This window comes from Xenopus laevis, chromosome 9_10L (assembly GCF_017654675.1).
Source record: "Xenopus laevis strain J_2021 chromosome 9_10L, Xenopus_laevis_v10.1, whole genome shotgun sequence".
Lineage (NCBI taxonomy): Eukaryota > Metazoa > Chordata > Amphibia > Anura > Pipidae > Xenopus > Xenopus laevis.
In genome coordinates, this window is record NC_054387.1 from 6,720,790 (window position 1) to 6,737,394 (window position 16,605).

Here is a 16,605-nt window from a genome sequence, read left to right on the forward strand (position 1 = left end):
ATTGGGGCTTACCATATTTTCTATAAGATGATTGGGTGTGTAATTTTGAGTAGACATCATCATGTGTATGAAAGCTGGCTGTCCAACACTCACAATTCAAGGGATCCTGTCATCTGAAAACATGTTTTTTTCAAAACGCATCAGTTAATAGTGCTGCTCCAGCAGAATTCTGCACTGAAATCCATTTCTCAAAAGAGAAAACAGATTTTTTTTATATTCAATTTTGAAATCTGACATGGGGCTAGACATTTTGTCAATTTCCCAGCTGCCCCTGGTCATATGACTTGTGCCTGCACTTTAGGAGAGAAATGCTTTCTGGCAGGCTGCTGTTTTTCCTTCTCAATGTAACTGAATGTGTCTCAGTGGGACATGGGTTTTTACTATTGAGTGTTGTTCTTAGATCTACCAGGCAGCTGTTATCTTGTGTTAGGGAGCTGTTATCTGATTACCTTCCCATTGTTCTTTTGTTTGGCTGCTGGGGAGGGGGAAGGGAGGGGGTGATATCACTCTAACTTGCCTGGGGGGGGGGGATGATATCAGTCCAACTTGCAGTACAGCAGTAAAGAGTAATTGAAGTTTATCACAAGTCACATGACTTGGGGCAGCTGGGAAATTGACAATATGTCTAGCCCCATGTCAGATTTCAAAATTGAATATAAAAAAATCGGTTTGCTCTTTTGAGAAATGAATTCTCAAAAGATTCATTTTGAAAAAAATTTTTTTGCCATGACAGTATCCCTTTAAGCAGAACTACCTGTATCCATGTAATTCAAGAGATTTCTGTGGCCCCCAGATTGCTCAAGTGCTCCAGTAATTTATTTGAATTCCATCATTTTATTATAATCCAGCCCCGATCATTAAGTAAAATGAATCATTAGCCCATTATATGGAAAACACTTATGTAATTAACACACCCGTTGCAGGAAATGACTACTTTATAGGAAGCAAGCAGCAGCCCTGGTCTTCCCAAGCAAGGGACAATTAGCAAAAGCACTTATATGCTCCAATAACAATCTCTTTTATCTCCATCCAGAGAGCGATATTAATTATCTGATGAGTATTGCGCTGGATAAAATTGCCTTCCTTCCATTTGGCTTCCTGATGGATCAGTGGCGCTGGAAGGTCTTTGATGGCAGAACACCAGATTCAGAATACAACCAACAGTGGTGGAACCTCAGGTTAGATGGCACATACAAATAATCTGATATGATTTATGCACTGATCTTAACCCCAAAACTATTGCATGGCCTACATGCCATTCAAGATATAAAGCATAGGGGCAGATTTACTAAAGGGCGAAGTGACTAACGCTGGCAACGATTCAACAGCGTTACCTTTTTAGGTACTTTGTGGATTTACTAACGGGCACAGGTATAAATTCGCTAGTGAAAGAGACAGACACTGGTGCTCATTTGCACTCTTTTGCCAGGCGAATTTTCGCTCTGGCGAATGGACGTTACTCCGCAAATTTACTAAGATGCAGATTTTACTGAACGTTACGTCTTTCGCCAGACTTGCCTTTGCCAGCTCAGACCAGGCGAAGTGTAATGGAGTACATAGACTTTCCTCATTCTTCAGCTTACATCATATTTTTTAGTGGAAAATGTTTTCCAAGTCCAAAAAATGCTGGTGTATTTTTCTTTTTTTAGAGTGATAGCCTGCAAAAGTCCTTAAAATTTTTTTTGGATAACCGGGTTCCCCCATACATATGGAACATTAACTATACACTGGGCTCGTGTGTAGGGCATTATTACAACTCTATTGTCTTTATTAAGGTTCCCTGGACTTGTGTAATATTTGCTGCAACATATACGTCCATTTAACTTACATGTCCCGCCGTATGCAATTTAGCCTGAGCTAAAACCTCTAACGAAGTTGCTATAGGATTTGCTCGCATTGCCGAAGTAATGCTAGAAATTCACCAGCATTCGGTGCCGTGGACGCAACTTCGCATTTTAGTAAGCACTGTCTGAGTGAATTTTTGTCTGGCGAAGTGTTGCGATGACGTCGCTGGCGAATTGCTTAGTTTAATTTACCCCATAGTGTTTATGGCATTCTAATTCACCAAATTGTGTTTCCCTCTGCACTAGTTGTATCCAAATGAGCCTATACTAGTACTAGCAGGGATGTAACTACAGAGGAAACAGACCATGCTCCCAGGGGGGCCCAGGAGGCCCCATGAGACACTAATTAATGAGCAATTTCAACATATATTGGTAAAACAGGTCAACTTCTGGATATGTTGGGGGCCCTAAAATTAATTTGCTGTGGGGCTTAGAATCATCTAGTTACACCAATAGTAAGACTGCAAAAGGCTAGATGGTGGTGGACATACAAGTGACGTCTTATAATTATACTTTATTGCTAAATATTCAATGTTAAAAAAGTAATACCTGCCTGGCCAGGACATTAGAGACCACATTAGATGATGCACCCCAGATTTTTGTACTTCCTTTCGGGTTCCTTCCTGTCCCCATTACTAATGTCACTTTCAGTTTGCAGAGACTTTTAGTAGGGGACAGGTTTGCTATGGGAAGGTACAGGTAGGGAGAACCTTGAGGTCGAATTGTTCCTGGTATAAACAGACCCGTGCGTAAACAAACTCCATCCTGTGTAAATAGCATGCACTTAAGATCTACTATCTGCGAGTAGAGAATTTTTGGTATGTAATGGTGCTACAGGAGTGAGCCAAAAGGTGCACTGGATGAACCAAAACTGTGTCCTAATAAAAATGGCACAGGTAGATAATACATCTATGATTTTTTTTTCTAATAGGATAAATAAAATAATGACTTTTTGGGGGTTTTAGTTAAGATTTATACCAATATACAAAAACAGCAACCACAAAATTACAACAGTTTCTCTAGATTTTTTTTTTTTCCGTGGTATATTTAAAGGGATAATATTCCCCACATTTTGGAGTTCAGATAGTGTTTCTGCAGCTTTTTTACATAATCCCAACTGAATGAGCTCAAAAAGGGGTGGTATATTTTCTCTTTGAAAATCACATTCAGCCCCCTATGCAAAAGTTACAAGTGAAATAGAGAAATGCGTTTGCCTTCTCTGTGCATTTGTTTTATAGAACAAGCACAGTAATGGCAGGAAAGAGCGGCTTCTTTTATGTTCAAAACAAAAGCTGTAGTGAAACCTGTAATGTGGCTCCAGGGGAAATGGTATAAGATGTGGAAATAAGGGGGGTTGATAAAAGGATTATAAAGAAAAAGATAATTGTAAAGAGAAATGATGAGAGGGAGTCATTAGCCAAGTCTCTAGACAAGGTGCCTGTAGGAAACTGGGTGTACAGTGGAAATATCGGAGAGTAACATGGCAGGAACACTGCATGTTATAGATGAGCCCAGTAGAAGGTAAAATTGCAAGAGGAAGGAAAGAAGGAAAGAAAGAAATGAGCATGTGCAGAATTAGCAGTGCTCTGGCTACTGATCTCTAAAATAAGTAGTAGAGGCAGGGGTCAATGACCCCCCCACCTTCATTTGGACATTGCTGTAGACAACATCAGGCACAACATCTTAACAAAAAAGGTGTATTTCTCTGTACTAAACCCCTTCATTTATGCTTTGCTTAAGGAACCTGTCTAACATATTTTTTTTTTTCAACAGACTGAAGTATCAGGGCTTAGTTCCTCCAGTACCAAGGAGTGAAAATGATTTTGATCCAGGTGCTAAGTTCCACATTCCAGCCAGTGTACCCTACATCAGGTATGAAAACAGATTGAGAACTTATTCCTACCTCAACAGGGTGATTACAAGCTCAGTTCAGTCTTTATGACCTGATAGTCCCTTCTGCCACGGATACTACCTCACTGACCCCCAAAACCCTTTTTTCCCCCATCAATTTATTTCGTGCAAGGGGATTATTGCAAAAGGTGTATGGAAGATAAGAAAGGGGGTGGGTAGGAGATAGACCTAATAGCAGATTGCTATAAGACATAATATACAAAGAATCCAGAGATGCTCAGCAAGTTGATAAATGCTATAAAAGAGTGGAACCCGGTGTAGGCATGGCCGCGGTGAATATTTCCAAAGAATCCTTTGAAAGTGATTACACTGTGATAAATAGTAGCCAATCACATTCTTGCTTTTTGTTTTCTAAAGGTACTTCATCAGTTTCGTCATACAGTTCCAGTTTCATGAAGCTCTTTGTAAAGCAGCCAATCAACAAGGAGCTCTACACAAGTGCGATATCTATCGATCCACAGAGGCCGGAAAACTACTTGGGTAAGAGTCCTGTGAAATGCGGGTAACTTAGCAATGGGGTTCTTGTGGGGTGTTCAGAGCTAGAAACGCCTTAGATCTGCAGTCTTAAGATGGCCATACACCACACATATAGGTTAGACCAAATCCAGCAATTGGACCTAACTATTGGATCATAAGTGGCTCTTTGGGAGAGAACTGCATTATTGGCCCTTTACCAACTTTGCCTGATGGGATTTTCTAACCTGACCAGTAGATATTGAGCTAATCCCCAGACACATAACTATGGGTCATTTTGACACGGGTCAATAAACTGCAAACTCAAAGTAGGGTGACCAAGTAGGTAGCCAATGTTGGCCTGTGTACGGCCACTTCATGTCTTCTACTGAAATTGATATCTGCATCCCAAACTGAATCTCTTTCCTTTTATATGTGATATCAGAGGGATTAAATCCAAACTTAAACTCTAATGTGTGTTTTTGTGCAGAGATGCCATGAAGTTGGGTAACAGCAAACCTTGGCCAGAAGCTATGCAACTAATTACTGGGCAGAGGAACATGTCTGCTCACGCCCTTCTCAAATACTTCCAGCCCCTGACTGATTGGCTTATCAAGGAGAATACGAAGAACAGCGAAACCTTAGGATGGCCAGAATACAACTGGACCCCAGGTAAATATACCCTCTCCATTATCATACACCTACAGAGGATCTAAACACTGTTGCTGAATAGGGAACAATGGAGGAAGGTGCACATTTAATTTATTTGTAATGTACCGCACTACATTTTTTAGGCGAGCGTGCCCTTTATCAAGTGTACATTACCCCAACAAACACAGTGTTGCTGAATGGCACTTTATTCAATTATTTCTGGACTACAAATCCCAGCATATGTTAAAAATATGATCAAGGGTTATCAAATGCTGGGAGCTGTAGTCCAGCAACATCAGGGCAATATTTTAAAGCAATACAGTATTTCTCAAACGTCTTCCTAGGTCTCCTTTGACAATGATCATAGGAAACCAAGAATATATAGATTCGATTTGGCACGGGACGTGGTTGGCAAATGAAGCACAGACATGTAGAACTAGTTAAAGGGAAACTGTCATGGGAAAAAATAATTTTTCAAAATGAATCAGTTAATAGTGCTGCTCCAGCAGAATTCTGCACTGAAATCCATTTCTCAAAAGAGCAAACAGATTTTTTTTATATTTAATTTTCAAATCTGACATGGGACTAGACATATTGTCAATTTCCCAGCTGCCCCCAGTCATGTGACTTGTGCTCTGATAAACTTCAATCACTCTTTACTGCAAGTTGGAGTGATATCACCCCCCTCCCTTTCCGCCCAGCAGCCAAACAAAAGAACAATGGGAAGGTAACCAGATAACAGCTCCCTAACACAAGATAACAGCTGCCTGGTAGATCTAAGAACAACACTCAATAGTAAAAACCCATGTCCCACTGAGACACATTCATTTACATTAAGAAGGAAAAACAGCAGCCTGCCAGAAAGCATTTCTCTCCTAAAGTGCAGGCACAAGTCACATGACCAGGGGTAGCTGGGAAATTGACAAAATGTCTAGCCCCATGTCAGATTTCAAAATTGAATATAAAAAAATCTGTTTGCTCTTTTGAGAAATGGATTTCAGTGCAGAATTCTGCTGGAGTAGCACTATTAACTGATGCGTTTTTAAAAAAAGTTGTTTTCCGATGACAAGATCCCTTTAAATGGATAGCATTAGCAGCCTTGTTGGTTTACAGTGAATTTATACCTAAAACCATTTTTTTTTTAGTGCAAGCTGTTGATCCTCTCCCACCATCTGAAGAGTCTAACTCTAACTCTGACTTCTTGGGAATGGCGGTCAGCAATGGCCAAGCAGCTGCTGGACAATGGATTCTGCTGGCTTTGGGCATCGTCCTGGTCATCACCACTATAATCTTTGGTGTGATGTACTCAAAGATGAAAAGCAGAGCCAAGATGTCCAGCTCTCAAATGGAGCTGAAATAGGCACCACTGATTGGAAGTATAGGCTTCTCAGTGGTAGGGACCACCTCTGGCATTCCAAAATGTGTGGACACATAGCGTGCGACTTCCATCAGGGCCAAATTTTTTTTTTGACTATGCAAAGAATTTAATCCATGGGAAAAAAAATCAATCCACTAGCGCCTTTAATGCTATGATTAAAAGGATGTACTGTTCTACAGGTGCTGTAGGGAACCGAGGGGAGGGTATGGGGTTTGTTGGATGAGATTCTATTTAAATAAATGGATGACGGGAAGCGAGATCTGTTCAGATCTATTCTCCAGCAACAGGAGCAATAAATTGTGTTGTGAAAATGTGTTCTTTTATATTTACTTAAAAAACAATAGTCTCGCACACACACACACACACAGTATTTTATCTCCCGATAAGATCTACTTAAGTGCACAGGATAGGCATATATTTCATATGGGACCTGTTATCCAGAATGCTCTGGGTTTTTCCGGATAACGGATCTTTCCATAATTTGGATCTTCATACGTTAAGTTTACTAGAAAATCATACACCCAATAGGCTGGTTTTGCTTCCCATTAGGGATGTAGCGAACGTCGGAAAAAAAGTTCGCGAACATATTCGCGAACTTGCGCAAAAATGCGAGCGGTTCGCGAACGGTTCGCGAACCCCATAGACTTCAATGGGAAGGCGAACTTTAACATCTAGAAAAGACATTTCTGGCCAGAAAAATGATTTTAAAGTTGTTTAAAGGGTGCAACGACCTGGACAGTGGCATGCCAGAGGGGGATCAAGGGCAAAAATGTATCTGAAAAATCTGCCTGTGTGTGCTTGGAAGAGATAGTGTAGGGGGAGAGCTGTTAGTGATTTCAGGGACAGATGATAGTAAGCTTGCTGGCTAGTAATCTGCTTGATACTGCTCTGTATTGGAGGGACAGAAGTCTGCAGGGATTTGAGGGACATTTTAGCTTAGGTAGCTTTGCTGGCTAGTAATCTACTGTTCTCTTTAAACAACTGCCATACGTTGACCTTGTAGGCATTGTTTGCCCAGTTTTTTTGGACGCAGCCACTGAAGCACAGTTGCCAGAAAAAATATGCCATATAAATGCTGAAAATAGTAATTTTTCGCCATACGTTGACCTTGTAGACATTGTTTGCCCAGTTTTTTTGGACGCAGCCACTGAAGCACAGTTGCCAGAAAAATTATGCCATATAAATGCTGAAAATATAAATTTTTTTGGTTGCAGCCACTGAAGCACAGAGGCCAGAAAAATTATGCCATATAAATGCAGAAAATATGCATTTTTTTGGTCGCAGCCACTGAAGCACAGTTGCCAGAAAAATTATGCCATATAAATGCTGAAAATATAAATTTTTTTGGTTGCAGCCACTGAAGCACAGAGGCCAGAAAAATTATGCCATATAAATGCAGAAAATATGCATTTTTTTGGTCGCAGCCACTGAAGCACAGTTGCCAGAAAAAATATGCCATATAAATGCTGAAAATAGTCATTTTTTGCCATATACGTTGAGTCAACGTATGGCAAAAAATTACTATTTTCAGCATTTATATGGCATATTTTTTCTGGCTCTGTGCTTCAGTGGCTGCGGCCAAAAAAACTGGGCAAACAATGCCTACAAGGTCAACGTCGTTGACCTTGTAGGCATTGTTTGCCCAGTTTTTTTGGCCGCAGCCACTGAAGCACAGAGGCCAGAAAAAATATGCCATATAAATGCTGAAAATAGTAATTTTTTTTGGTCGCAGCCACTGAAGCACAGTTGCCAGAAAAATTATGCCATATAAATGCTGAAAATATAAATTTTTTTGGTTGCAGCCACTGAAGCACAGAGGCCAGAAAAATTATGCCATATAAATGCTGAAAATATAAATTTTTTGGTTGCAGCCACTGAAGCACAGAGGCCAGAAAAATTATGCCATATAAATGCAGAAAATATGCATTTTTTTGGTCGCAGCCACTGAAGCACAGTTGCCAGAAAAATTATGCCATATAAATGCAGAAAATATGCATTTTTTTGGACGCAGCCACTGAAGCACAGTTGCCAGAAAAAATATGCCATATAAATGCTGAAAATAGTCATTTTTTGCCATACGTTGACCTTGTAGACATTGTTTGCCCAGTTTTTTTGGTTGCAGCCACTGAAGCACAGAGGCCAGAAAAAATTAAACCAGTAGGGTTTGCACCCTAGTTTGTAACGGTGGCGGAGGGAGGAGGAGGACGCTAAAGGACAGCTGTGTGTGGAGTCATGAGGCTTGAAGAGAAGGACAGCTGCATAGAAGTCAGAACAAGTCTTCCGGCGTGCAGTAACCCTCCGAGATCCACCCCTCATTCATTTTAATAAAGGTCAGGTAATCGACACTTTTGTGACCTAGGCGAGTTCTCTTCTCAGTTACAATCCTCCTGCTGCACTGAAGGTCCTTTCTGAGAGCACACTTGAGGCTGGGCAAGACAAGAGGTTCATGGCAAATTGTGACAGCTCTGGCCACAGATCAAGCCTGCGCACCCAGTAGTCCAGGGGTTCATCGCTCCTCAGAGTGTCGATATCTGCAGTTAATGCCAGGTAGTCCGCTACCTGCCGGTCGAGGCGTTCTTTGAGGGTGGATCCAGAAGGGTTGTGGCGCTGCCTTGGACAGAAAAACATTTGCATGTCTGACGTTACAGACTGGCCAAAGGGCTTTGTCCTTGCAGGTGTGCTCGTGGCAGGATTACTGGCACCTCTGCCCCTGGAATGTTGATGAGTTCCTGAAGTGACATCACCCTTAAAAGCATTGTACAACATGTTTTGCAGGCTGGTTTGTAAATGCCGCATCTTTTCGGACTTGTGGTATGTTGGTAACATTTCTGACACTTTATGCTTGTACCGAGGGTCTAGTAGCGTTGCGACCCAGTACAGGTCCTTCTCCTTAAGCCTCTTGATACGGGGGTCCTTCAACAGGCATGACAGCATGAAAGACCCCATTCTCACAAGGTTGGATGCAGAGCTATCCATCTCCGCTTCCTCATTATCAAGGACTGCATCATCCACGGTCTCCTCCCCCAGCCACGTACAAGACCAGGGGTCCCCAAAAGGTCACCACTAGCCCCTGGGAAGCCTGCTCCTGTTGGTCCTCCTCCTCCTCCTCCACAAAGCCACCTTCCTCCTCTGACTCCACTTCTGGCACCTCTCCCTGCGTTGCAGCAGGTGCCTGGGTTCGTTCTGGTGATTCCGACCAGAAATCGTGCGCTTCCAGCTCCTCGTCACGCTGGTCTACAGCCTCATCTGTCACTCGTCGCACGGCACGCTCCAGGAAGAAAGCGAAGGGTATTAGGTCGCTGATGGTGCCTTCGGTGCGACTGACCATATTTGTCACCTCTTCAAAAGGTCGCATGAGCCTGCAGGCATCGCGCATAAGCACCCAGTAACGGGGGAAAAAAATCCCCAGCTGTGCAGATCCAGTCCTACCACCCAGTTCAAAAAGGTACTCGTTGACGGCCCTTTGTTGTTGCAGCAGACGTTCCAACATAAGGAGCGTTGAATTCCAGCGAGTCTGGCTGTCAGAAATCAAACGCCTGACTGGCATGTTGTAGCGCTGCTGAATGTCAGCAAGGCGTGCCATGGCTGTGTAGGAACGTCTGAAATGGGCCGACACCTTTCTGGACTGGGTGAGAACGTCCTGGAATCCTGGGTACTTGGAGACAAAACGTTGGACTATTAAATTTAACACATGTGCCATGCAGGGCACATGTGTTAAATTGCCTAGTCTCAACGCTGCCAACAGATTGCTTCCATTGTCACACACCCCCCTTTTCCGATCTGCAGTTGGTGTGGGGTCAGCCACCGATGGGGCCTGTGACTGCAGAGATGACAGGAGTACAGATCCGGTATGGTTTTTGCTTTCCAGGCACGTCATCCCAAGACAGCGTGACAACGGCGTACCTGGCACGTCGAATAGCCTAGGGGGAGCTGGGGGTGCACAGGTGTGGAGGAGGAGAAGGAGGACCAGCAGCAGAGTAAGAAGAAGAAGAAGACGAGGTAGAGAGCGATGGAGGAGTAGAGGTGGTGGCAGAACCGCGTGCAATCCGTGGCGGTGACACCAACTCCACTGTTGTTGTTGAGCTACCCATTCCCTGCTTCCCAGCCATTACCAAGTTCACCCAGTGGGCAGTGTAGGTGACATACCTGCCCTGACCATGCTTGGAGGACCATGCGTCAGTAGTCATATGGACCTTTGGCCCAACACTAAGTGACAGAGATGCGGTAACTTGGCTCTGCACATGTTGGTACAGGTGTGGTATTCCCTTTTTAGAAAAAAATTGCGGCTGGGTACCTTCCACTGCGGTGTCCCAATTGCTACAAATTTGCGGAAGGCCTCAGAGTCCACCAGCTGGTATGGTAAAAGCTGGCGGGCTAAGAGTGCAGACAAGCCAGCTGTCAGACGCCGGGCAAGGGGGTGACAGTCAGACATTGGCTTCTTACGCTCAAACATGGCCTTCACAGAAACTTGGCTGGTGGCAGATGACTGGGAATGGGAACAGGTGGTCAAGGTGGAAGGCGGAGTGGAGGGTGGTTCAGACGGGTCAAGGAGAGCAGAGGTAGAGCAGTAAGATGCTGGACCAGAAGGAGTGTGGCTTTTAGTTTGCCTGTTGCCTTTGAGGTGTTGCTCCCAAAGTGCTTTGTGCTTGCCGCTCATGTGCCTTCGCATAGAAGTTGTACCTATGTGGCTGTTGGGCTTACCAAGGCTCAGTTTCTGACTGCACTCATTGCAAATTACAATGCTTTTGTCAGAGGCACACACATTAAAAAAATCCCACACTGCTGACTTTTTGGAAGTGTGCGATCTGGCGGTAACAGTAGAAGTTGGCGGAGTTGGCGGTATTGGCGGCAATGGCGGGTGCGTTGGCCGGCTGAACACAGGTGCCGATACATGTTGTTGCCCTGCTGATCCCTGCGGGCTGTCCTCCCTGCTTCTTCTAAGTCTTATTCTCCTACTGCCTCTCTGACTCTCCGTCTCTCCATCTGAACTACCCTCCTCTTGCTCTCTTCTACTAGGCACCCACAAAACATCAATCTCCTCATCATCATTCTCCTCAGATGCATCAATTTCTTCTGACACATCACAGAAGGAAGCAGCAGCGGGGACCTCCTCCTCATCACTCATTATGTCCATCTCTATCGTGTTCTCTGCCAGAATTAAATCTGGTGTAAGGTCCTCATCTCCTTCATCTTCTTCTGGCAATAATGGTTGCGCATTACTCAGTTCAAGAAACTCATTGGAAAATAACTCCTCTGACCCCAGTGAAGAAGGGGCACCGGTGGTGGAGGAAGTGTTACGTGGGGTGGCCATAGCAGTGGAGGATGAGGAGGATGTTGTGGTAAAGTTAGAAACGGTAGAGGATGGGGTGTGCTGTGTAAGCCAGTCAACTACCTCTTCAGCATTTTGGGAGTTCAGGGTCATTGGCTTTTTAAAACTGGGAAATTTGCTAGGGCCACAGGATTGCATAGCAGCACGGCCCCTAGCACGGCCTCTGCGTGGCGGCCTGCCTTTGCCTGGCATTATTTTTAAAAAAAACAACAACAACAACAAAAACTCAGTTGGTTTTTCTGGAAACGATAATACACACAGCTAGATGGCGGGTTGAAGAAAACACTGTGCAAATAATGCCTACAAAGTCAACGTATACACTACTACAGCGGTGGATACGGATTACGTAAAATATATGAATGCTGCTTGAAAAAAAGTAACTCAAGTGGTTTTTCTAGAGACGATAATATTATCAATATTTAGACAAAATGTGAACAAGCTCACACAGCTCGATGGCGGGTTGAAGAAAACACTGTGCAAATAATGCCTACAAGGCCAACGTATACACTACTACAGCGGTGGATACGGATTACGTAAAATATATGAATGCTGCTTGAAAAAAGTGACTCCGGTGTTTTTTCTGGAGACGGTAATATTATGGATATTTAGACAGAATGGGAACAAGGTCACACAGCTCGATGGCGGGTTGAAGAAAACAGTGTGCAAATAATGCCTACAAGGCCAACGTATACACTACTACAGCGGTGGATACGGATTACGTAAAATATATGAATGCTGCTTGAAAAAGTGACTCCGGTGTTTTTTCTGGAGACGGTAATATTATGGATATTTAGACAGAATGGGAACAAGGTCACACAGCTCGATGGCGGGTTGAAGAAAACAGTGTGCAAATAATGCCTACAAGGTCAACGTATACACTACTACAGCGGTGGATACGGATTACGTAAAATATATGAATGCTGCTTGAAAAAAAGTAACTCAAGTGGTTTTTCTAGAGACGATAATATTATCAATATTTAGACAAAATGTGAACAAGGTCACACAGCTCGATGGCGGTTGAAGAAAACAGTGTGCAAATAATGCCTACAAGGTCAACGTATACACTACTACAGCGGTGGATACGGATTACGTAAAATATATGAATGCTGCTTGAAAAAAAGTAACTCAAGTGGTTTTTCTAGAGACGATAATATTATCAATATTTAGACAAAATGTGAACAAGCTCACACAGCTCGATGGCGGGTTGAAGAAAACACTGTGCAAATAATGCCTACAAGGCCAACGTATACACTACTACAGCGGTGGATACGGATTACGTAAAATATATGAATGCTGCTTGAAAAAAGTGACTCCGGTGTTTTTCTGGAGACGGTAATATTATGGATATTTAGACAGAATGGGAACAAGGTCACACAGCTCGATGGCGGGTTGAAGAAAACAGTGTGCAAATAATGCCTACAAGGCCAACGTATACACTACTACAGCGGTGGATACGGATTACGTAAAATATATGAATGCTGCTTGAAAAAAGTGACTCCGGTGTTTTTTCTGGAGACGGTAATATTATGGATATTTAGACAGAATGGGAACAAGGTCACACAGCTCGATGGCGGGTTGAAGAAAACAGTGTGCAAATAATGCCTACAAGGTCAACGTATACACTACTACAGCGGTGGATACGGATTACGTAAAATATATGAATGCTGCTTGAAAAAAAGTAACTCAAGTGGTTTTTCTAGAGACGATAATATTATCAATATTTAGACAAAATGTGAACAAGGTCACACAGCTCGATGGCGGGTTGAAGAAAACAGTGTGCAAATAATGCCTACAAGGTCAACGTATACACTACTACAGCGGTGGATACGGATTACGTAAAATATATGAATGCTGCTTGAAAAAAAGTAACTCAAGTGGTTTTTCTAGAGACGATAATATTATCAATATTTAGACAAAATGTGAACAAGCTCACACAGCTCGATGGCGGGTTGAAGAAAACACTGTGCAAATAATGCCTACAAGGCCAACGTATACACTACTACAGCGGTGGATACGGATTACGTAAAATATATGAATGCTGCTTGAAAAAAGTGACTCCGGTGTTTTTTCTGGAGACGGTAATATTATGGATATTTAGACAGAATGGGAACAAGGTCACACAGCTCGATGGCGGGTTGAAGAAAACAGTGTGCAAATAATGCCTACAAGGCCAACGTATACACTACTACAGCGGTGGATACGGATTACGTAAAATATATGAATGCTGCTTGAAAAAAGTGACTCCGGTGTTTTTTCTGGAGACGGTAATATTATGGATATTTAGACAGAATGGGAACAAGGTCACACAGCTCGATGGCGGGTTGAAGAAAACAGTGTGCAAATAATGCCTACAAGGTCAACGTATACACTACTACAGCGGTGGATACGGATTACGTAAAATATATGAATGCTGCTTGAAAAAAAGTAACTCAAGTGGTTTTTCTAGAGACGATAATATTATCAATATTTAGACAAAATGTGAACAAGCTCACACAGCTCGATGGCGGGTTGAAGAAAACAGTGTGCAAATAATGCCTACAAGGTCAACGTATACACTACTACAGCGGTGGATACGGATTACGTAAAATATATGAATGCTGCTTGAAAAAAAGTAACTCAAGTGGTTTTTCTAGAGACGATAATATTATCAATATTTAGACAAAATGTGAACAAGCTCACACAGCTCGATGGCGGGTTGAAGAAAACACTGTGCAAATAATGCCTACAAGGCCAACGTATACACTACTACAGCGGTGGATACGGATTACGTAAAATATATGAATGCTGCTTGAAAAAAGTGACTCCGGTGTTTTTTCTGGAGACGGTAATATTATGGATATTTAGACAGAATGGGAACAAGGTCACACAGCTCGATGGCGGGTTGAAGAAAACAGTGTGCAAATAATGCCTACAAGGCCAACGTATACACTACTACAGCGGTGGATACGGATTACGTAAAATATATGAATGCTGCTTGAAAAAAGTGACTCCGGTGTTTTTTCTGGAGACGGTAATATTATGGATATTAGACAGAATGGGAACAAGGTCACACAGCTCGATGGCGGGTTGAAGAAAACAGTGTGCAAATAATGCCTACAAGGCCAACGTATACACTACTACAGCGGTGGATACGGATTACGTAAAATATATGAATGCTGCTTGAAAAAAGTGACTCCGGTGTTTTTTCTGGAGACGGTAATATTATGGATATTTAGACAGAATGGGAACAAGGTCACACAGCTCGATGGCGGGTTGAAGAAAACAGTGTGCAAATAATGCCTACAAGGCCAACGTATACACTACTACAGCGGTGGATACGGATTACGTAAAATATATTATGGCTGCTTGAAAAAAGTGACTCCGGTGTTTTTTCTGGAGACGGTAATATTATGGATATTTAGACAGAATGTGAACAAGGTCACACAGCTCGATGGCGGGTTGAAGAAAACAGTGTGCAAATAATGCCTACAGGGCAAATAATGCCTAAAAGGTCAACTTATACACTACTACAGCGGTAGTAAAATAAAAAAAGTAAAATAAAAAAAAATGAATATTAAAAAAAAAAAATTAAAGTTGGTGCTGCTGAACTACTAGGAGCAGCAGATTAGCACACCAGTCCCACTCCCCAACACTGCTAGACTAATAGCACTGGGCTCTTATAGTAGTAGTAGTAGTAGTAGTAGTAAAACAACAAAAAAATAAATAAAAGCAGTCCTTACAAGGACTACTGTTATTGCAGCAGTCAGCAGATGAGATCAGAAGCAGGACAGCTGCCCACTGCAGCTACATACAGAGCACTGCAGTAGAAGGTAGATTACTAGCCAGCAAAGCTACCTAAGCTTAAATGTCCCTCAAACCCCTGCAGACTTCTGTCCCTCCAATAACAGAGCAGTATCAAAACGATTACTAGCCAGCAAACTTTCAACTGTCCCTGAAATCACTAACAGGCAGCAGCTCTCTCCCTACACTATCTCTTCAGCACACACAGGCAGAGTGAAAAAACGCTGCAGGGCTTCGGTTTTTATAGGGAAGGGGAGTGGTCCAGGGGAGAGCTTCCTGATTGGCTGCCATGTACCTGCTGGTCTGGGGTGAGAGGGCAAAAAAAAGCGCCAACAATGGCGAACCCAAAATGGCGAACGTCGCGCGACGTTCGCGAACTTCCGGCGAGCGCGAACACCCGATGTTCGCGCGAACAAGTTCGCCGGCGAACAGTTCGCGACATCTCTACTTCCCATAAGGATTAATTATATTTATATACAAGGTACTGTTCTATTATTACAGAAAAAGGGGAAATATTTTTTAAAAATTTGGATTATGAATATGATGGAGTCTATGGGAGACTGTAATTTGGAACTTTTTGAATAACAAATCCCATACCTGTATCACATCTCTCCAGACATAGAATCTTGTTTATCATAAGGTCCATGTTGCAGATTTTGGGCTTAAGTTTCCTTTTTGTGGTGTGTATTGTTGACCGACCAAAAATTCGATCCCTTCAAGTGCCAGTTGAATGAACTTATAATACCATATTGCATGTAAACAGCACAATCACCTGACTCTCAAAGCAGTACAAGAGCAAAACCCGTAGTGTTGCGTTCAGTACAAGTAGAAATATGAAGTTAGAAAATTACATTAGCCCAATGCATTTCTACCAAAGTGGTCTTCCTCAGGGCCAAAAAACAAGTCCAGTACAAGTAGAAATATGAAGTTAGGAGGCGAACACCCGTTAAGTGCGTGTGAGGTGCAAATCCAAAGGAGGCTCCCCAGGTGAGTCTCCAAAATTAGAATAACCATAAAATCAAACGACTGGATCAAAAAAAAAATTTTTACAAAAAATTATATTAGCCCAATGCATTTCTACCAAAGTGGTCTTCCTCAGGGCCAAAAAATAATAACCCAAAAAAACCCCAAAAAACAAGAGCAACCCCCGCAGTGTCCTTTAACGTACAAGAGCAGTCTACCACAACATATAAGAACAGAGGCGGCAGTTTACCAAAATATGCAAGCGTATTACATCTGAAATGAGTTTCAAAATAGGC

At 42.6% G+C, this 16,605-nt stretch overlaps 1 protein-coding gene across 2 annotated transcripts in view; it reads left to right on the forward strand.

The window, feature by feature from the left end:
- LOC108701765 (angiotensin-converting enzyme) overlaps positions 1-6,548 on the forward strand; it is an 86,620-nt gene extending 80,072 nt beyond the window's left edge. For both annotated transcript variants that reach the window (XM_041575978.1, XM_041575977.1), the window contains exons 21-25: positions 1,034-1,178; positions 3,618-3,716; positions 4,113-4,235; positions 4,699-4,880; positions 6,005-6,548. In XM_041575978.1, the coding sequence (XP_041431912.1) occupies positions 1,034-1,178; positions 3,618-3,716; positions 4,113-4,235; positions 4,699-4,880; positions 6,005-6,219 (764 nt within the window). In that variant the 3' untranslated portion in view covers positions 6,220-6,548. The remainder of the gene's footprint in view (positions 1-1,033; positions 1,179-3,617; positions 3,717-4,112; positions 4,236-4,698; positions 4,881-6,004) is intronic.
- Positions 6,549-16,605: the final 10,057 nt, after the last annotated feature.